We start from the raw sequence: 23,288 nt of genomic DNA on the forward strand, positions 1-23,288 counted from the left end.
TCCATTCGTACATAAACATTGATACATTATTCTGACTTACCAAATTGTTATTAAGAATTCGAATCTTTTATAAATATGTAATATTCTAACAACCTTACGAATGAGAAAAAAGATTTTACACAACATATTTTGCATGAATAAAGAAGTTTTTCTTTGAAATAATGCAAAAATAATTACTTATGTTTTTCAAATAAAACTGTTCTGTGTGTCATAATAACCATAATTATAGAATTTGCGCTCACTATTTCGAATTTATTGGTTCTACAAAAAACGCAATTAATACATACATTGTAGAACGATAAATATGCGCGCGCTAGCATTTCTTTTCCCGACGCGAACGTATTTTGATGTGTTATTGTCGCCGTCGCATTGTCAAGACGTTCGGTTTGAATTTCCTATGAAATCACGATGTTTTCAATCTCGATAACTTCAATTTTGAGCTTTATTAATTTATATAGTTAAATACTCGTAATATAATGAAGTAAATATTCTTCGGATCTGCTAGAACATGCGTTAATACTTAACGTATCGCGTTCAAAAACAATTTCCTCATTTCATCATTAATATTGAATATATGTATAGAAAAGAATAAAAAAGTGAAAAATATAAATTTTTACTTTTAGTAAAAAATAAAGTAATAATAATCTCGAATTGAGATATTCCTTGTCAAGTAGGTTCACACTGCATTATATCTAATTCTTCCAAGTTTAATTATTTATGCCATTATTTATGTATCATTTTAGCTCACTGTATTTTATCGAAGTAACAAAAAAATAATTAAAAATAAAGAAAAGAAAAATACATAGTTGTTTTTTAAACTAGCGTGTTAATGATTTTATACATTTAATTATCCACTTGAATTTACTACGCCTACTTATACAACACGCTGTACTGCGCACTCTTATGTCTCGTCTCGTAAAAATCAAAGTTATTTTGTACAATTAGTTTTGACTCTTTAGCTGCAAATTAAAATGAAAACATATTCACTGCGAAGTAAATTATATTCACACAATTACGTGATAATGATCCGAAACGAGAAAAAAAAGTGAATTTTAATATGTTTGAATTATATATTTTTAAGGCAATATTCGTGTATTTTTTGACATGCGTTTAAAATGAGGAAATTAAGAAAGGCAAAAGAACAATCTGATCACTCTTGTCAAATGCATTTGGTCTTTATGATTTTTTTATTACATGCCGAACATTCAGTCTTGAAGAAATGTTTTGAATGAAAAATCAGAAGCTAAGAAATTTACGAGATGATTTTTACAGAATAAACTCTTATACTGTAAGATCGTCTCGCCGCTACTTTGGTCGTGGTAGTAAATATCACTACGTACCGATTATTACGTTCGTTATTGTTAAATACCTAACAATCATATAAAATTCTAAATACGATAAAGTCATTATAACTTTTAGTTTATGAGCTAGTTTATGTACAAAATTAACATGCGTGACGATAGCGCGAGCTTTTCCGCGCGCACTCGACGGGGATTTTGATATTAAAAGTCCTAAATCTTTCAGCTTTCAAAATTCATCTTCCCTAAAGATGCCTTTCTAAACTCTCGAATTCTCAGAATATCATCATTGGTCCCTCGAATTCTTAATTCAAAATATTAAATTTGTTATTCTTGCGAAATGTCAGTTACGATATATCTTTCTCCAACGTATATTTTTCTAAGACACTGTGTACTTCATTCGGGACTCTCGAAACAACATGTTGACTTTATTTCGTTTAAACATGATGCCGAGCGTCCGTTATCAAATCTTAATTGACATTCCTCGACAAATGTCATGCCATTGAGAAATGTATCGTTGCGAAAAAAAGTTGTATGATTTAAATCAACGCTAATCTTAAAATTTTTTTATATAGAATTATTTTGCAGGCAAATGACGCATTAAAAAAATTTAACAAAAATTCTCGAACACATCTCTCTTAGAAGAGTTGAAAATTCAATTCGTTTAAAGTAAATTCCTTCTAATTCATCTATTCTTTTGTAACGACAAAACAGTAAAGACCAGAAGACGCAAAATGAATAATCGTTTCATCGTCGTCGACTTGGCTCTTCATCAAACAATCTAGTTTTACAGTCGACATACTTCGCAATGGCGAATCGAGTTTCGGGACTCCAAGTTGTGCAAATTATTCTCGATATGTGGAAACGTTTCATTTTTGCAACGACATACCAAATCCATCTAAATCGCATCAAAATTAAAAAATTAACTATTAATTAAGAATTAAAAACAATGTCACAATTCTTGATAAATATAATATTAAGATTGATAAAAAATGAGATAAAAAATACAATATTGATTCCAATTTATATCACGATAATAAATTTAATTTCAGAAAAATGTAATTTTGTCTAATTTTATTTTTTTATCAGAATGTTGTCTCATTTATTCGCTTTTATTAAATTTAATTTAACTTTCAACAACCAAGCAAAATTGTATAATTTACGAAAAATCTGCGCGTGCCTCTATAAAACAGTTTCCACATATCAAAACTCATCTGCATTCTTTATAATTTAGATTACATCTCACCAATCACCGATCAATTAGATCGATCTTTCCTCCGGAGAAGGTTTCATCACATTATCAATTTCCACTCGAAGATTGCTGAATTCCTGAGCACTCGGACTATACGTGCCGCGTGTAGCGCGTTTCTTCCTTGCCATCATGAAGAGCGCTATGAAAAAGCTGATGATGATGAGGAAAAAACAGCCCACAATTGGACCAACGATCACTGCTATGTCGATGGCTTGGCTACTAAATAAGTGCTCTCGCTGGAAAATATTGATTAAACACATTAGTATAAAAATAATTTTTTATTAATTGTTAGTTTTAATCAATATTATTTATAAGAAAGTAAAACTGTCGAGTAATAAAAACATAAAACGCAAGAGCGTAATTAATTTTAATAAATGCAATGGGCATCAACTGCAAAAATTTACCGGTTATAAATTTTGCTTAATTCTGACATAAATTTAAGACAATGGTATACTGAAAACATTTTGCGTATTCTTATTAAGTTATCAGAGATATATTGTGTACACGAGTTAATTTGTTTTTTCTCATGGAATCTCTAATCTGAAAAATGTCACCTTACCTCGGTACAATTTAGTCCCGTGTATTCAGAAGTGCATTCACATTCGTATCCGCCACCTTTGGCACACCTGCAGGTGCCACTGTTCTGACGATAATTCTAATAAAGACAAAACAAGATCATCGTTGAAATAAAAAACAATATGTCACAATATTATGTTCGTCTTAATTTCAGTATCATAAATTTACTAAAGTCAAAGAATTTTTCCAATTTTATTGATTCAATTCTAATCAATCTTGTTAATTGTTCTAATTCTTTAATTTCTATGAATATTCTATTCTCTAAATTTTTTATTCAGTTCTATATCACAATCCTTCTAAATTCTTTTCTATTTATTAATTTGTAGAGAACTTACCTCCTGGCAAGGATCCAACATGGCGCAATTGTAGCCGCAGTAGCCAAAATTGCAAACGCACCCGTAACTACCAGGCCAGCAGATTTTGGACCTGCCATGTCCACAATCTGTCTGCGAATTTTCGCATTCGTCTATGTCCTCGGTGCAATTGCCATCGGTGTATCCGGTTCTGGCAGTCGCATGTGAAGTTGTTCACCGCGTTGAAACATTTGCCGCCGTTCTTGCAGGGTAGTTCGCCCTTGAGATCCGGCGCATTCATCGATGTCCGTCTCGCAGTACAGGCCGGTGTAACCAGGAGCGCAGGTGCATCTCGGTTGCTACGTGATAATAATTTCATAACATATAAAACTTCTGTTTATCAATTAAATTTAAGAATAAAGTTTTTTGACTCCAGAATCAATAATGACAATCAAAATCCACCGATTCCCTAAGCTTGAGATTTAAATTTGACAACATGTATAATATTTCAACATATTAAACTAAACTTTCTCAAGTTTAGAAAAAAATCAAATTGTGCAATAGTAATAAAAAGCAGCAGCAATTTAAACTTCAGCAATTATAAATCCTAGAGTCTTCGAAATTATAGTTTTATTACATATTCATAATTCGTTTCTAAAAACTCGCATCTACCGTTCTGGCATCTCTGACCAGGTAGAGTACAATAAAGCGAGTTACAAACTGGATCGTCGTAACCAGGTCGGCAGTTGCAGGTGAAGTTATCGCCTGTCTTCGGGTTCGGCGAGTCGAGGCAGGTCGCGCCGCGCATGCATGGATTGTTCTCGCATGTGATCAGTCGGAATTTTTCGCACAAATCACCGGTAAACTGGTCTGGTCACTCGCAGTGGAATGAGCCTGACACATTCACGCACACACCGTCGTGTTTGCAGAAATTCAGCATCACGCACTCGTTGATATCGTTGTCGCATCTATAACAAAAAATAAGAGTTAATAAGAAAGTGTTGCAATAAGTTCGTGATCGTAACTTAGATCACGTCAGAATGTAGTGTTAATCATGCATGTTTTGGTATATATTCAGTATTTTGATTGCGATGTCCAAAATAAATCGTTTAACATAATAAGTCGACTGAATATTTCAAAAACTTTACTGTAGCCCTATAAAATTTGGTTCACGTCAGTAATTAATTTATAACAAATCTAATATTTAGAAAATAGTATTATTTACAGCAAATTTTTTTCCTGAAATTTGTCATTCTTGCAATTAGAAGTTTTTGTACAAAACAATTCTGATTTTATAATGTAATACTTTTTAAAAATATTTCTCTATCGATTTTAATAATCGAGTTTCACACTAAAATCATGATTGTCGAGTTCAGAAATTCTTGAAAAGTTAATGGAACAATTATACTAATTAACGTAAATACTAATAAATTTTAAATTTATTGCTGATAACATCAGTGTGTGTTAATATTTTTTTGTAAAATAATGTTAAATATCACAATCTCATTGGCATCACAAAAAATATCAATCTTTCATAAAACGTGAAATGATTTCAACATGAGAAAATACTAACAGCCATCCCTGCCAGCCGCTGTCGCAGATGCAGGTATAATTCGCGATACCGTCGACACATGTCGCTCCGTTTCGACACTTGTTGTCGATGTACTCGTCGATGTTAAAGGAGAAGTCATCCTCGGCATAGCCGGTTGGGCATTCGCATATGTAGCTGTTTGCTTTATCGAAGCAGTAGCCATCGATTGTGCAGTCCGTATCGAAGCACAACAGACAGCCGATATTGTCGAGCTGAGTAGCAATGTCGTTGCTTTGCAACGTCAGAAACTCCAGCGGCGTAAAGTTCGCATTTTCATACACTTCTTCATTCGTGAAGTCATGTAGCAGTATGCTGCCGACACGCACCTCGCCTAGAGCCCTTGAATGGCTCTCCTGAAAAAAAAAAAAAAGTTATAATAATTCTTCAGTAACAAAGAGCGTTCAAGTAAAAAGAAGATTTTACAATGAAGAAGATTGAACATTAAAAAAGTAGAAAAAGAGTTCCAATTTAAAGACGGAATTTTTGAGACTTGAAGGTCATTTTTCAAAATTGCTAAAAGCCAAACAATAAAAGGACTTTCCCAAGCGATTAAAATGTTTTTCTATTTTAAAACATTAAACCACATATAATGTTTTAAATCACGCGGGCATTATGACGCGTTTATGTCCTACAGCATTGTTGATTTCCTAATCTAGGAGAGATAAAGTGTTAGAAGCGTGGGGTCTGAGTAGTTTAATGGTCAGAACATTCGCCCGGTAAGCGAAAGACCCGGGTTCAATTCCCGGCTTAGCCACTCGCGCCCTGATATTTTTTCTCTCTTCCTTTCTTTACAATAATTCCTATACGTACATTAAAGTTTCTCGATATATGAGAACAATGTACTTTAAAATTTTCGTACACTTTAAGTATCTCGAATTGAGATCGGTGTACAATTTAACTGTCTCTTGTAGACTAATTTACTAATTTCTTTAAGAAAAATTAAAAATTTAGCACGAACATTCTGCAACGGCTCTTATCGCCATTTTCATTTTTTATCGTTTTTCTATTTTCCTTCATATTTCAATTCCAACCACAGTTCAAAGTATCAATTCAAAAATCATAATGTTCTAATAAAATTGCATCGCATTCTGGAATATCTAAAAACCGTGTATCAGAATATGATACTCACCAAACATCAAACTATGCGATGGGATGGCGGTTGTCAGTCTATGTCTCACCATAATCCACAGTTCCCCTCGATTCCGTCTCTCCTACCGTGTTTCAACCCGATAGTGACGTAAGTGTGCTTGTCGGACAAGGCACTGGACAGTCCACCGAGAGTAACTATTCCTGTCACCAGGAGATCGTGCCACAGCTGGTAGTTGAAGTTGGCGCTCGAGCGAAACTGCTCTTCGACCGGATTCGCGTAGCCGCACTCCAGAAAGTTGTTGTTCAGCTTGATGAGCAGCGACGTCCAGATGCCGTCGGGCTGGGCTTTGCCGAAGGATACAGGTCCCTGGTTTTCCAAGTCGAGCTGCCAAGGCACAGTGACATTGTCCTTGAAGACGGACACGGTGAAATTTGATCTTCCACGTGCGACGCCATGTGAAGCAGCGTACCGCCGGTGTTGAATCTGTACGTGATCTGATGACGCCGAGGATCGAGTTGGCGATACACTCGTAACCGTCGTCGAGGTTCTGGCAGCACGAGCCTGCCGGGCAGCCCTGTAGCTGGCAGAACTCCATTTTCTGACAAGTCTTGCCGCTGTAGCCACGCGGACATTGACATCAGAAGTCGTTCGACGATAAGTGACACGTGCCGTTGCACGAACTACTTACGCACACGTCATCCTACACGACGCCCACAAGAATCTTCACGTGGTCAAAGAAGATGTTGCCGAACTGAATGAGTATGGGAATGTCCGACGCCTAGAAAAATACAGAAGACAAAAATGTCTTGAATAAAAGTACGTTGATGAAGCATAAAAAGGCTGAAGCAATAATTATTGACAATTTTTGCATTTTTATTCAAAAGAAAGGTTTTATGAATTAAATTAATCCTTATGGAAAAAATGTTAACCAAGGTAACAGTTAAGAACTGTTATATTTTAAAATAGTAGAAAAAATAGAAGAATAATTCAAAAATTGCAAGGATCAATGTTTGAGAAACATTTTTAAAAGATAGAATTGTTTCTAGCAATGTAGAATTTCAATATAAAAGACTTTGAAAAAAATTCCTTTCAAAAATCTAAATAGAAATCAAATAAATTCTTACTTGATATATGTATTGATAAAAATAACATTAAAAATTAAAATATTTTTTCAGTCACCTTCGGCGAAAAAAACTCCGAGACCATTGTTCTCGTGCCGTTCGATGTCATCACATCCTGGATGATGCCCTTGAAGTGACCTTGCGGCGCCTGTTCCTTCTCCATCTGCCTGCTATCGACGGCCTGGCAAATGTATCTAGACACTTGTGGTAATCCGACAAGGTAGAAAACGGTTACGTTCATGTCTCCCGTGGCGCTGATCGTCTTCCGGAAGTGCTTGGTGCCGTTGATCTTCACTTCTAGGAGAGTAACGTTTCTTGTCACTTGAATGAGATGGTTGTTTTCGTTGTTGAGCCTCGCGCCGTCGACGTACAGCCGTCAGTGATGTTGCCAAACTGGAAACTCACGCCCAAGTTTCCGTCCCTCAGCTGCGCTCCTATGTACGTCCTGTCCTGAGGCTTCAGATCGTCCTGCGGATCAGTGCCCAGGTAAAATATGTCACCGTGGCTCTCTCGCGTGCTGATGAATGTGGAGATGTCAACGACTGAATTGAACCCGTTTAAACGTGTCGCTAATCATCAGGGTCACATAACCGTTTGTGATGTTCTCGTAGTCGAAGATGCCGTTGCAGAGGTCATGTTGTACTGACAGGTGCGACCGAGATAAGACGCTCGTACTTGCATTTGAACTCGCGTCAATTGTCGGTGCAGTGACCGCCGTTCGCGTAGGGATTTGATGAGCATTGAGCTTCGCGGGGACAGCCTGATTCTACGTCCTCTATATATACGGTTTTCGACGTAATACAGGAATAAACCTAAAATCCGCATGGAGATGTAAAAAATTGTTCTAGAAAAGGCATTTCGGAAAATTTCTTACAAATTATCAACACATTCTAATTGATAATCTAAAAATAAAAATTTCAATATCTGCAAAATTAAAAACTATTTTTCACAAACTTTTACTCGGAAAAAAATAAAATTATGTTTAGTACACAAGTTACGTGGTTAATTAATGTATTTCTAAATAAATATCATTAATAAATAAATCGAAATTAAAAGCAGGCCAACATACCCATTCGCCGTTAATAATGACATCTTCCATGCAGCCAATGAAGAAGGTGAAAGAGGGTAAGCGAGATAACTTTTTCAAAAAGTTTAAAGAGCTGCTGTAGTTGCTGTTTACGTAAGTCGTAGAAAAAGACGTGCAATTCGACGAATTGGAGCTTTCGTTAGGACTGATAGGATAGATAGTCTGCTCTTCGTTGACCGAAAGGATAAGATGAGTTGCGTTGATCGCCACAAAAGCCTTTTGCCACGTGGAATCGTTGAGTCCGCTACCGACGAAAACTCCGTTTGTTCAGTATGCTCGAATATACGTTGAGTTTGCCGTTGACCAGCTGAAGAATATAAATGGTCCTTGCCAATCGCCAGGAAACCGTTTGGCAAAGTAGTCCTGAAGCGAAACTGAATGCCATAGCCCTCGTCGCGCGTAGTGTTCACCAGAATGTACGATTAGTCGCTCAGAGACATTGTCGTGCGAATTCCTGCGAATTCGTTTACCGACAGAGTTAGATATGTTGCACGCGAGATCTTTCTTCTAAACATGTTTACGTATTTTTTTCCGTACAAAGCGCTTCGAAAAGAGTGGATGCGATAAAGTATAAATGTAAGTGGTGAATTTATGTATTTAAAGACAAGATTTTCTAAAAACTTTGTTAACATCGGAATGGAAGAGCTTTGCGTAGTTAAGTAAAGATTGCTAGCAAATTTAAAAATTTGATGGTATGAGTTATAAAGAAATGCTGTGTGTCAAATGTAAAAAATAGTGCTCCTTAATTATTCTAAGCTATGTTAGTCAAAATTAAACATTTCCTTATATCTAAAAAGTGTTAATTCTTAATTGAAAATCTAATTAAAAGCATTCAAAATCGTTTAAGATACTCAATAGATTTTAGAATATTAATTCGCTTTTTGTTACATAATATTTATGTAACTTAATTTTATTGAAATTCTTGCTTTACTCGTTTTATTAATTTTGTACGTTTAATTGTACACTTAAAAGAAAAATTGTAACACTTCCTTACATATTAAATTAAAGAAAGGTGCGCCGTATTGCACATTCTTATGTTTCATCTTTTAACGAACAATTTATTTTGTTTCTGTAATTCTTTGGACATTTTTGCTAAAAGTTAACGTACGAATATACTTATTACAAAGTAAATCACTGTATATTATATTTCAAAGACTTTATCGTAGAAATTATTGTAATTTCATCAAACTTATTTATAATCTTATAAACATAAAATCGATAATTACATGTTAAATATATTTTAGCTTTCATACATATATAAAATTAATCAAATATGCTAATGTTTTGTCTGGGATATTTTGGGATAAAATGAAGAAATTATTTGTTTTAAAATGCAATTTTATTAATATGCAGACAATGCGTTTTTTAACGCATTGTCTGTATGTTTCTTAACTATAATGAATACATTAATAATTACACACAAATTTTGGAAAACATATAACTTTAAAATTTAAATTGTCAGATATTGCTGATTACTCGTACAATACATTTCAAACACCTCTGGAGAAATTATAACAAACCGAAGTTAGATAAAGCAAAAGTAAAAAAAATGAAATAGTATAAATATGAAAATATCTTACAAATGTCGTCCTTACATAAACATCACTGCTCAATTAAAAAAATCAATTAAAATAATTGATTTGCTTTATAAATTTATAAACAAACTTATAATCGTAATATTAAAGAGTACTTTCTTAATTAATTTATAAACATTATATATTTATAAAATTAAGGTACGTCTTCGAAATATAAATTAATAACTTTGCTTATAACATTTTAAGCATCAAACTGCTTTATACAGACGTTGAAGATAATTTCTTTATACATTTCAAATTAATTTAACGATCAAAGTAAAGGCTGACGTTATTGTTGTTTGTGGCTCGGTCTCAATTCGACTATCATCATCTCCATTGTCAAAAGTATAGATACATCTATTAAAAATTAAAAAAAAGTAATAAAAACATTTAATTATTCGATTTTTATTGATCTTATTATGTAAGTATTGACACTCAAAAAAAAAAAAAAAAATTAATAATAAACAATATTAATATCAATAAAACTTACCGCTGTTTCTTCAGTTTATTTCACGGCTTGTTGACGGTTTGCTGTATGGTGTAGATCTTTCTGTTCTTTTTCTTTGCATTGCTAGATCATCTTTTGGTTGTGAGACATTTCCTGGTCCTGGGTCATTTCCTGGTCCTGGGTCATCTTTTCTCATCAAATTTTCATGCTCATGTTCTAATATGTGACGGAATAAGTGTTTTGCAGGCATAAATTCAATGTCATAATTATTATCACATAAAAGGCAACGTCCTTTAAAATCATCATCATCATTTTGGATTCTTGTCACATATTTGCAAAACCATTCGAAGTAATGAATATTGTTATTATCATCTCCCATATGACGATGATCAAGCCAGGGTTCATGCACAGAACGCAAGTTACACGTAAAATCACATATAACACATTGAATTTTTTTTTGCCGTATAACTTTCCTCCAATTTTTCCAATATGGATCTTGGTGATAAAATTGAGATCTGTTTATTTCCGAACAATAAAATCGTGTTTCTGTTCTATTTATATGTTCATCAATTATTGATGTGTCGATGCTACTAAAAATATGAGGACAGTTTTTACATTTTGCTCGAAATCTCGTCATTAATTCATATTTCCTTCTCACCCAATTTATAGCTATTTCGCGATATTCCACGTCCCTTAACTTCCAATCGCCTAAGTCACATGCTTTTAAGAACAGCTCCAATCCTCTTAAATGTACGACATTTAATGTCGCTAAACTTTCATTAAATGGTAGTACTTTCCCCCATATTTCTGGATGCAACATTTTAAAATGCAAGAATATGATTTTATCAAACGCTGTAATTTGATAGCGTTGTTCGTTGCGTTCGCAAAGAATACAATACGCAGAAAACAAACAATCATTTTTAAAATATTTGAACACCCAGTTATAACTGATGTCAGTTACAATTTGTCCTTCTTCTGCGGAATGCGGGTGATCGGAAGTATCATCGTTGACGGAAACAAGTTTCTCACATACAACACATTGTAAATCGTTTAAATCGCCAGTGTGTCTAAAATTTTTCCAACGATTATCTTCCTGCGCCTTTTCAAATTGATAAGTGGTTTTATGTTCGTCTTCTATATGCTCCTGAAGAACTTCTGTGTCGACGAAATAAAAAATTCCATCACACTTACGACAAGTTGCTTCAAAATTCGACAGTCTGTAATTTCTGAGCACCCAATTCGAAGCACTTGGAAGCTGATTTGGTTCGACTGTTTCCATTGCGCGAGACATATTACGTGTGACTAAACGCGATACTGTCTTGTCGAAAAGTGATTATGTCGATAGTTGATAGAAGAGGTCGAAGGAATAAAGGTGTAGCATATCCCTTCCATTCGGACATAAACATTGATACATTATTCTGACTTACCAAATTGTTATTAAGAATTCGAATCTTTTATAAATATGTAATATTCTAACAACCTTACGAATGAGAAAAACGATTTTACACAACATATTTTGCATGAATAAAGAAGTTTTTCTTTGAAATAATGCAAAAATAATTACTTATGTTTTTCAAATAAAACTGTTCTGTGTGTCATAATAACCATAATTATAGAATTTGCGCTCACAATTTCGAATTTATTGGTTCTACAAAAAACGCAATTAATACATACATTGTAGAACGATAAATATGCGCGCGCTAGCATTTCTTTTCCCGACGCGAACGTATTTTGATGTGTTATTGTCGCCGTCATATTGTCAAGACGTTCGGTTTGAATTTCCTATGAAATCACGATGTTTTCAATCTCGATACCTTCAATTTTGAGCTTTATTAATTTATATAGTTAAATACTCGTAATATAATGAAGCAAATATTCTTCGGATCTGCTAGAACATGCGTTAATACTTAACGTATCGCGTTCAAAGACAATTTCCTCATTTCATCATTAATATTGAATATATGTATAGAAAAGAATAAAAAAGTGAAAAATATAAATTTTTACTTTTAGTAAAAAATAAAGTAATAATAATCTCGAATTGAGATATTCCTTGTCAAGTAGGTTCACACTGCATTATATCTAATTCTTCCAAGTTTAATTATTTATGCCATTATTTATGTATCATTTCAGCTCACTGTATTTTATCGAAGTAACAAAAAAATAATTAAAAATAAAGAAAAGAAAAATACATAGTTGTTTTTTAAACTAGCGTTTTAATGATTTTATACATTTAATTATCCACTTGAATTTACTACGCCTACTTATACAACACGCTGTACTGCGCACTTTTATGTCTCGTCTCGTAAAAATCAAAGTTATTTTGTACAATTAATTTTGACTCTTTAGCTGCAAATTAAAATAAAAACATATTCACTGCGAAGTAAATTATATTCACACAATTACGTGATAATGATCCGAAACGAGAAAAAAAAGTAAATTTTAATTTGTTTGAATTATATATCTTTAAGGCAATATTCGTGTATTTTTTGACATGCGTTTAAAATGAGGAAATTAAGAAAGGCAAAAGAACAATCTGATCACTCTTGTCAAATGCATTTGGTCTTTATGATTTTTTTATTACATGCCGAACATTCAGTCTTGAAGAAATGTTTTGAATGAAAAATCAGAAGCTAAGAAATTTACGAGATGATTTTTACAGAATAAACTCTTATACTGTAAGATCGTCTCGCCGCTACTTTGGTCGTGGTAGTAAACATCACTACGTACCGATTATTACGTTCGTTATTGTTAAATACCTAACAATCATATAAAATTCTAAATACGATAAAGTCATTATAACTTTAAGCTTATGAGCTAGTCTACGTACAAAATTAACATGCGTGACGATAGCGCGAGCTTTTCCGCGCGCACTCGACGGGGATTTTGATATTAAAAGTCCTAAATCTTTCAGCTTTCAAAATTCATCTTCCCTAAAGATGCCTTTCTAAACTCTCGAATTCTCAGAATATCATCATTAGTCCCTCGAATTCTTAATTCAAAATATTAAATTTGTTATTCTTGCGAAATGTCAGTTACGATATATCTTTCTCCAACGTATATTTTTCTAAGACACTGTGTACTTCATTCGGGACTCTCGAAACAACATGTTGACTTTATTTCGTTTAAACATGATGCCGAGCATCCGTTATCAAATCTTAATTGACATTCGTCGACAAATGTCATGCCATTGAGAAATGTATCGTTGCGAAAAAAAGTTGTATGATTTAAATTAACGCTAATCTTAAAATTTTTTCATATAAAATTATTTTGCAGGCAAATGACGCATTAAAAAAATTTAACAAAAATTCTCGAACACATCTCTCTTAGAAGAGTTGAAAATTCAATTCGTTTCAAGTAAATTCCTTCTAATTCATCTATTCTTTTGTAACGGCAAAACAGTAAAGACCAGAAGACGCAAAATGAATAATCGTTTCATCGTCGTCGACTTGGCTCTTCATCAAACAATCTAGTTTTACAGTCGACATACTTCGCAATAGCGAATCGAGTTTCGGGACCCCAAGTTGTGCAAATTATTCTCGATATGTGGAAACGTTTCATTTTTGCAACGACATACCAAATCCATCTAAAGCGCATCAAAATTAAAAAATTAACTATTAATTAAGAATTAAAATCAATGTCACAATTCTTGATAAATATAATATTAAGATTGATAAAAAATGAGATAAAAAATACAATATTGATTCCAATTTATATCACGATAATAAATTTAATTTCAGAAAAATGTAATTTTGTCTAATTTTATTTCTTTATCAGAATGTTGTCTCATTTATTCGCTTTTATTCAATTTAATTTAACTTTCAACAACCAAGCAAAATTGTATAATTTACGAAAATCTGCGCGTGCCTCTATAAAACAGTTTCCACATATCAAAACTCATCTGCATTCTTTATAATTTAGATTACATCTCACCAATCACCGATCAATTAGATCGATCTTTCCTCCGGAGAAGGTTTCATCACATTATCAATTTCCACTCGAAGATTGCTGAATTCCTGAGCACTCGGACTACGTGCCGCGTGTAGCGCGTTTCTTCCTTGCCATCATGAAGAACGCTATGAAAAAGCTGATGATGATGAGGAAAAAACAGCCCACAATTGGACCAACGATCACTGCTATGTCGATGGCTTGGCTACTAAATAAGTACTCCCGCTAAAAAATATTGATTAAACACATTAGTATAAAAATAATTTTTTATTAATTGTTAGTTTTAATCAATATTATTTATAAGAAAGTAAAACTGTCGAGTAATAAAAACATAAAACGCAAGAGCGTAATTAATTTTAATATATGCAATGGGCATCAACTGCAAAAATTTACCGGTTATAAATTGTGCTCAATTCTGACATAAATTTAAGACAGTGGTATACTGAAAACATTTTGCGTATTCTTATTAAGTTATCAGAGATATATTGTGTACACGAGTTAATTTGTTTTTTCTCATGGAATCTCTAATCTGAAAAATGTCACCTTACCTCGGTACAATTTAGTCCCGTGTATTCAGAAGTGCATTCACATTCGTATCCGCCACCTTTGGCACACCTGCAGGTGCCACTGTTCTGACGATAATTCTAATAAAGACAAAACAAGATCATCGTTGAAATAAAAAACAATATGTCACAATATTATGTTCGTCTTAATTTCAGTATCATAAATTTACTAAAGTCAAAGAATTTTTCCAATTTTATTGATTCAATTCTAATCAATCTTGTTAATTGTTCTAATTCTTTAATTTCTATGAATATTCTATTCTCTAAATTTTTTATTCAGTTCTATATCACAATCCTTCTAAATTCTTTTCTATTTATTAATTTGTAGAGAACTTACCTCCTGGCAAGGATCCAACATGGCGCAATTGTAGCCGCAGTAGCCAAAATTGCAAACGCACTCGTAACTACCAGGCCAGCAGATTTTGGACCTGCCATGTCCACAATCTGTCTGCAAATTTTCGCATTCGTCTATGTCCTCGGTGCTATTGCCATCGGTGTATCCGGTTCTGGCAGTCGCATGTGAAGTTGTTCACCGCGTTGAAACATTTGCCGCCGTTCTTGCAGGGTAGTTCGCCCTTGAGATCCGGCGCATTCATCGATGTTCGTCTCGCAGTACAGACCGGTGTAACCAGGAGCGCAGGTGCATCTCGGTTGCTACGTGATAATAATTTCATAACATATAAAACTTCTGTTTATCAAATAAATTTAAGAATAAAGTTTTTTGACTCCAGAATCAATAATGACAATCAAAATCCACCGATTCCCTAAGCTTGAGATTTAAATTTGACAACATGTATAATATTTCAACATATTAAACTAAACTTTCTCAAGTTTAGAAAAAAATCAAATTGTGCAATAGTAATAAAAAGCAGCAGCAATTTAAACTTCAGCAATTATAAATCCTAGAGTCTTCGAAATTATAGTTTTATTACATATTCATAATTCGTTTCTAAAAACTCGCATCTACCGTTCTGGCATCTCTGACCAGGTAGAGTACAATAAAGCGAGTTACAAACTGGATCGTCGTAACCAGGTCGGCAGTTGCAGGTGAAGTTATCGCCTGTCTTCGGGTTCGGCGAGTCGAGGCAGGTCGCGCCGCGCATGCATGGATTGTTCTCGCATGTGATCAGTCGGAATTTTTCGCACAAATCACCGGTAAACTGGTCTGGTCACTCGCAGTGGAATGAGCCTGACACATTCACGCACACACCGTCGTGTTTGCAGAAATTCAGCATCACGCACTCGTTGATATCGTTGTCGCATCTATAACAAAAAATAAGAGTTAATAAGAAAGTGTTGCAATAAGTTCGTGATTGTAACTTAGATCACGTCAGAATGTAGTGTTAATCATGCATGTTTTGGTATATATTCAGTATTTTGATTGCGATGTCCAAAATAAATCGTTTAACATAATAAGTCGACTGAATATTTCAAAAACTTTACTGTAGCCCTATAAAGTTTGGTTCACGTCAGTAATTAATATATAACAAATCTAATATTTAGAAAATAGTATTATTTACAGCATAATTTTTTCCTGAAATTTGTCATTCTTGCAATTAGAAGTTTTTGTACAAAACAATTCTGATTTTATAATGTAATACTTTTTAAAAATATTTCTCTCTCGATTTTAATAATCGAGTTTCACACTAAAATCATGATTGTCGAGTTCAGAAATTCTTGAAAAGTTAATGGAACAATTATACTAATTAACGTAAATACTAATAAATTTTAAATTTATTGCTGATAACATCAGTGTGTGTTAATATTTTTTTGTAAAATAATGTCAAATATCACAATCTCATTGGCATCACAAAAAATATTAATCTTTCATAAAACGTGAAATGATTTCAACATGAGAAAATACTAACAGCCATCCCTGCCAGCCGCTGTCGCAGATGCAGGTGTAATTCGCGATGCCGTCGACGCATGTCGCTCCGTTCCGACACTTGTTGTCGATGTACTCGTCGATGTTAAAGGAGCAGTCATCCTCGGCATAGCCGGTTGGGCATTCGCATATGTAGCTGTTTGCTTTATCGAAGCAGTAGCCATCGATTGTGCAGTCCGTATCGAAGCACAACAGACAGCCGATATTGTCGAGCTGAGTAGCAATGTCGTTGCTTTGCAACGTCAGAAACTCCAGCGGCGTAAAGTTCGCATTTTCATACACTTCTTCATTCGTGAAGTCATGTAGCAGTATGCTGCCGATACGCACCTCGCCTAGAGCCCTTGAATGGCTCTCCTGAAAAAAAAAAAAAAGTTATAATAATTCTTTAGTAACAAAGAGCGTTCAAGTAAAAAGAAGATTTTACAATGAAGAAGATTGAACATTAAAAAAGTAGAAAAAGAGTTTCAATTTAAAGACGGAATTTTTGAGACTTGAAGGTCATTTTTCAAAATTGCTAAAAGCCAAACAATAAAAGGACTTTCCCAAGCGATTAAAATGTTTTTCTATTTTAAAACATTAAACCACATATAATGTTTTAAATCACGCGGGCATTATGACGCGTTTATGTCCTACAGCATTGTTGATTTCCTAATCTAGGAGAGATAAAGTGTTAGAAGCGTGGGGTCTGAGTAGTTTAATGGTCAGAACATTCGCCCGGTAAGCGAAAGACCCGGGTTCAATTCCCGGCTTAGCCACTCGCGCCCTGATATTTTTTCTCTCTTCCTTTCTTTACAATAATTCCTATACGTACATTAAAGTTTCTCATATATGAGAACAATGTACTTTAAAATTTTCGTACACTTTAAGTATCTCGAATTGAGATCGGTGTACAATTTAACTGTCTCTTGTAGACTAATTTACTAATTTCTTTAAGAAAAATTAAAAATTTAGCACGAACATTCTGCAACGGCTCTTATCGCCATTTTCATTTTTTATCGTTTTTCTATTTTCCTTCATATTTCAATTCCAACCACAGTTCAAAGTATCAGTTCAAAAATCATAATGTTCTAATAAAATTGCATCGCATTCTGGAATATCTAAAAACCGTGTATCAGAATATGATACTCACCAAACATCAAACTATGCGATGGGATGGCGGTTGTCAGTCTATGTCTCACCATAATCCACAGTTCCCCTCGATTCCGTCTCTCCTATCGTGTTTCAACCCGATAGTGACGTAAGTGTGCTTGTCGGACAAGGCACTGGACAGTCCACCGAGAGTAACTATTTCTGTCACCAGGAGATCGTGCCACAGCTGGTAGTTGAAGTTGGCGCTCGAGCGAAACTGCTCTTCGACCGGATTCGCGTAGCCGCACTCCAGAAAGTTGTTGTTCAGCTTGATGAGCAGCGACGTCCAGATGCCGTCGGGCTGGGCTTTGCCGAAGGATACAGGTCCCTGGTTTTCCAAGTCGAGCTGCCAAGGCACAGTGACATTGTCCTTGAAGACGGACACGGTGAAATTTGATCGTCCACGTGCGACGCCATGTGAAGCAGCGTACCGCCGGTGTTGAATCTGTACGTGATCTGATGACGCCGAGGATCGAGTTGGCGATACACTCGTAACCGTCGTCGAGGTTCTGGCAGCACGAGCCTGCCAGGCAGCCCTGTAGCTGGCAGAACTCCATTTTCTGACAAGTCTTGCCGCTGTAGCCACGCGGACATTGACATCAGAAGTCGTTCGACGATAAGTGACACGTGCCGTTGCACGAACTACTTACGCACACGTCATCCTACACGACGCCCACAAGAATCTTCACGTGGTCAAAGAAGATGTTGCCGAACTGAATGAGTATGGGAATGTCCGACGCCTAGAAAAATACAGAAGACAAAAATGTCTTGAATAAAAGTACGTTGATGAAGCATGAAAAGGCTGAAGCAATAATTATTGACAATTTTTGCATTTTTATATTCAAAAGAAAGGTTTTATGAATTAAATTAATCCTTATGAAAAAAATGTTAATCAAGGTAACAGTTAAGAACTGTTATATTTTAAAATAGTAGAAAAAATAGAAGAATAATTCAAAAATTGCAAGGATCAATGTTTGAGAAACATTTTTAAAAGATAGAATTGTTTCCAGCAATGTAGAATTTCAATATAAAAGACTTTGAAAAAAATTCCTTTCAAAAATCTAAATAGAAATCAGATAAATTCTTACTTGATATATGTATTGATAAAAATAACATTAAAAATTAAAATATTTTTTCAGTCACCTTCGGCGAAAAAAACTCCGAGACCATTGTTCTCGTGCCGTTCGATGTCATCACATCCTGGATGATGCCCTTGAAGTGACCTTGCGGCGCCTGTTCCTTCTCCATCTGCCTGCTATCGACGGCCTGGCAAATGTATCTAGACACTTGTGGTAATCCGACAAGGTAGAAAACGGTTACGTTCATGTCTCCCGTGGCGCTGATCGTCTTCCGGAAGTGCTTGGTGCCGTTGATCTTCACTTCTAGGAGAGTAACGTTTCTTGTCACTTGAATGAGATGGTTGTTTTCGTTGTTGAGCCTCGCGCCGTCGACGTACAGCCGTCAGTGATGTTGCCAAACTGGAAACTCACGCCCAAGTTTCCGTCCCTCAGCTGCGCTCCTATGTACGTCCTGTCCTGAGGCTTCAGATCGTCCTGCGGATCAGTGCCCAGGTAAAATATGTCACCGTGGCTCTCTCGCGTGCTGATGAATGTGGAGATGTCAACGACTGAATTGAACCCGTTTAAACGTGTCGCTAATCATCAGGGTCACATAACCGTTTGTGATGTTCTCGTAGTCGAAGATGCCGTTGCAGAGGTCATGTTGTACTGACAGGTGCGACCGAGATAAGACGCTCGTACTTGCATTTGAACTCGCGTCAATTGTCGGTGCAGTGACCGCCGTTCGCGTAGGGATTTGATGAGCATTGAGCTTCGCGGGGACAGCCTGATTCTACGTCCTCTATATATACGGTTTTCGACGTAATACAGGAATAAACCTAAAATCCGCATGGAGATGTAAAAAATTGTTCTAGAAAAGGCATTTCGGAAAATTTCTTACAAATTATCAACACATTCTAATTGATAATCTAAAAATAAAAATTTCAATATCTGCAAAATTAAAAACTATTTTTCACAAACTTTTACTCGGAAAAAAATAAAATTATGTTTAGTACACAAGTTACGTGGTTAATTAATGTATTTCTAAATAAATATCATTAATAAATAAATCGAAATTAAAAGCAGGCCAACATACCCATTCGCCGTTAATAATGACATCTTCCATGCAGCCAATGAAGAAGGTGAAAGAGGGTAAGCGAGATAACTTTTTCAAAAAGTTTAAAGAGCTGCTGTAGTTGCTGTTTACGTAAGTCGTAGAAAAAGACGTGCAATTCGACGAATTGGAGCTTTCGTTAGGACTGATAGGATAGATAGTCTGCTCTTCGTTGACCGAAAGGATAAGATGAGTTGCGTTGATCGCCACAAAAGCCTTTTGCCACGTGGAATCGTTGAGTCCGCTACCGACGAAAACTCCGTTTGTTCAGTATGCTCGAATATACGTTGAGTTTGCCGTTGACCAGCTGAAGAATATAAATGGTCCTTGCCAATCGCCAGGAAACCGTTTGGCAAAGTAGTCCTGAAGCGAAACTGAATGCCATAGCCCTCGTCGCGCGTAGTGTTCACCAGAATGTACGATTAGTCGCTCAGAGACATTGTCGTGCGAATTCCTGCGAATTCGTTTACCGACAGAGTTAGATATGTTGCACGCGAGATCTTTCTTCTAAACATGTTTACGTATTTTTTTCCGTACAAAGCGCTTCGAAAAGAGTGGATGCGATAAAGTATAAATGTAAGTGGTGAATTTATGTATTTAAAGACAAGATTTTCTAAAAACTTTGTTAACATCGGAATGGAAGAGCTTTGCGTAGTTAAGTAAAGATTGCTAGCAAATTTAAAAATTTGATAGTATGTGAGTTATAAAGAAATGCTGTGTGTCAAATGTAAAAAATAGTGCTCCTTAATTATTCTAAGCTATGTTAGTCAAAATTAAACATTTCCTTATATCTAAAAAGTGTTAATTCTTAATTGAAAATCTAATTAAAAGCATTCAAAATCGTTTAAGATACTCAATAGATTTTAGAATATTAATTCGCTTTTTGTTACATAATATTTATGTAACTTAATTTTATTGAAATTCTTGCTTTACTCGTTTTATTAATTTTGTACGTTTAATTGTTCACTTAAAAGAAAAATTGTAACACTTCCTTACATATTAAATTAAAGAAAGGTGCGCCGTATTGCACATTCTTATGTTTCATCTTTTAACGAACAATTTATTTTGTTTCTGTAATTCTTTGGACATTTTTGCTAAAAGTTAACGTACGAATATACTTATTACAAAGTAAATCACTGTATATTATATTTCAAAGACTTTATCGTAGAAATTATTTTAATTTCATCAAACTTATTTATAATCTTATAAACATAAAATCGATAATTACATGTTAAATATATTTTAGCTTTCATACATATATAAAATTAATCAAATATACTAATGTTTTGTCTGGGATATTTTGGGATAAAATGAAGAAATTATTTGTTTTAAAATGCAATTTTATTAATATGCAGACAATGCGTTTTTTAACGCATTGTCTGTATGTTTCTTAACTATAATGAATACATTAATAATTACACACAAATTTTGGAAAACATATAACTTTAAAATTGAAATTGTCAGATATTGCTGATTACTCGTACAATACATTTCAAACACCTCTGGAGAAATTATAACAAACCGAAGTTAGATAAAGCAAAAGTAAAAAAAATGAAATAGTATAAATATGAAAATATCTTACAAATGTCGTCCTTAAATGAACATCACTGCTCAATTAAAAAATTTGATTTGCTTTATAAATTTATAAACAAACTTATAATCGTAATATTAAAGAGTACTTTCTTAATTAATTTATAAACATTATATATTTATAAAATTAAGGTACGTCTTCGAAATATAAATTAATAACTTTGCTTATAACATTTTAAGCATCAAACTGCTTTATACAGACGTTGAAGATAATTTCTTTATACATTTCAAATTAATTTAACGATCAAAGTAAAGGCTGACGTTATTGTTGTTTGTGGCTCGGTCTCAATTCGACTATCATCATCTCCATTGTCAAAAGTATAGATACATCTATTAAAAATTAAAAAAAAGTAATAAAAACATTTAATTATTCGATTTTTATTGATCTTATTATGTAAGAGTATTGACACTCAAAAAAAAAAAAAAAAAAATTAATAATAAACAATATTAATATCAATAAAACTTACCGCTGTTTCTTCAGTTTATTTCACGGCTTGTTGACGGTTTGCTGTATGGTGTAGATCTTTGTTCTTTTTCTTTGCATTGCTAGATCATCTTTTGGTTGTGAGACATTTCCTGGTCCTGGGTCATTTCCTGGTCCTGGGTCATTTCCTGGTCCTGGATCATTTCCTGGTCCTGGGTCATCTTTTCTCATCAAATTTTCATGCTCATGCTCTAATATGTGACGGAATAAGTGTTTTGCAGGCATAAATTCAATGTCATAATTATTATCACATAAAAGGCAACGTCCTTTAAAATCATCATCATCATTTTGGATTCTTGTCACATATTTGCAAAACCATTCGAAGTAATGAATATTGTTATTATCATCTCCCATATGACGATGATCACGCCAGGGCTTACGCGCAGAACGCAAGTCACACGTAAAATCACATATAACACATTGAATTTTTTTTTGCCGTATAACTTTCCTCCAATTTTTCCAATATGGATTTTGGTGATAAAATTGACGTCCGTTTACTTCCCAATAATAAAAATTTGATTCTGTTCTATATATATGTCCATTAATTCTTGATGTGTCGATGCTACTAAAAATATGAAGACAGTTTTTACATTTTGCTCGAAATCTCGTCATTAATTCATATTTCCTTCTCACCCAATTTATAGCTATTTCGCGATATCCCACGTCCCTTAACTTCCAATTGCATAAGTCACATGCTTCTAAGAACAGCTCCAATCCTCTTAAATGTACGACATTTAATGTCGCTAAACTTTCATTAAATGGTAGTTCTTGCCCCCATATTTCTGGATGCAACATTTTAAAATGCAAGAATATGATTTTATCAAACGCTGTAATTTGATGGCGTTGTTCGTTGCGTTCGCAAAGAATACAATACGCAGAAAACAAACAATCATTTTTAAAATATTTGAACACCCAGTTATAACTGATGTCAGTTACAATTTGTCCTTCTTCTGCGGAATGCGGGTGATCGGAAGTATCATCGTTGACGGAAACAAGTTTCTCACATACAACACATTGTAAATCGTTTAAATCGCCAGTGTGTCTAAAATTTTTCCAACGATTATCTTCCTGCGCCTTTTCAAATTGATAAGTGGTTTTATGTTCGTCTTCTATATGCTCCTGAAGAACTTCTGTGTCGACGAAATAAAAAATTCCATCACACTCACGACAAGTTGCTTCAAAATTCGACAG

The 23,288-nt window shown here is 34.3% G+C and overlaps 2 protein-coding genes, 1 long non-coding RNA gene, 2 other non-coding genes and 1 pseudogene across 5 annotated transcripts; 3 read left to right on the forward strand and 3 right to left on the reverse strand.

The window, feature by feature from the left end:
* Positions 1-806: 806 nt before the first annotated feature.
* Positions 807-8,985, reverse strand: LOC105668163 (protein crumbs-like; annotated as a pseudogene).
* Positions 5,692-5,764, forward strand: TRNAT-GGU (transfer RNA threonine (anticodon GGU)). Its single transcript has one exon. It is a non-coding gene; the product is annotated as a tRNA-Thr (tRNA).
* A 559-nt stretch (positions 8,986-9,544) lies between the features above and the next one.
* LOC137000567 (uncharacterized) lies at positions 9,545-11,681 on the reverse strand. The gene is made up of 2 exons (XM_067357592.1): positions 10,373-11,681; positions 9,545-10,239 (listed from the first exon to the last, which is right to left on the reverse strand). Exon 1 carries the CDS (start codon positions 11,619-11,621, stop codon positions 10,383-10,385), a length of 1,239 nt encoding a protein of 412 aa, XP_067213693.1. The 5' UTR covers positions 11,622-11,681; the 3' UTR covers positions 9,545-10,239; positions 10,373-10,382.
* A 2,675-nt stretch (positions 11,682-14,356) lies between these two features.
* LOC137000434 (protein crumbs-like) lies at positions 14,357-15,941 on the reverse strand. The gene is made up of 5 exons (XM_067356933.1): positions 15,771-15,941; positions 15,328-15,492; positions 15,176-15,286; positions 14,824-14,919; positions 14,357-14,500 (listed from the first exon to the last, which is right to left on the reverse strand). The coding sequence occupies exons 1-5, from the start codon at positions 15,939-15,941 to the stop codon at positions 14,357-14,359; spliced, it is 687 nt and encodes a 228-aa protein (XP_067213034.1).
* A 1,464-nt stretch (positions 15,942-17,405) lies between these two features.
* TRNAT-GGU (transfer RNA threonine (anticodon GGU)) lies at positions 17,406-17,478 on the forward strand. Its single transcript has one exon. It is a non-coding gene; the product is annotated as a tRNA-Thr (tRNA).
* A 421-nt stretch (positions 17,479-17,899) lies between these two features.
* On the forward strand, positions 17,900-23,268 carry LOC137000571 (uncharacterized). The gene is made up of 2 exons (XR_010890844.1): positions 17,900-18,629; positions 18,991-23,268. It is a non-coding gene; the product is annotated as an uncharacterized lncRNA (long non-coding RNA).
* Positions 23,269-23,288: the final 20 nt, after the last annotated feature.

Source organism: Linepithema humile, chromosome 6 (genome assembly GCF_040581485.1).
Source record: "Linepithema humile isolate Giens D197 chromosome 6, Lhum_UNIL_v1.0, whole genome shotgun sequence".
Classification (NCBI taxonomy): domain Eukaryota; kingdom Metazoa; phylum Arthropoda; class Insecta; order Hymenoptera; family Formicidae; genus Linepithema; species Linepithema humile.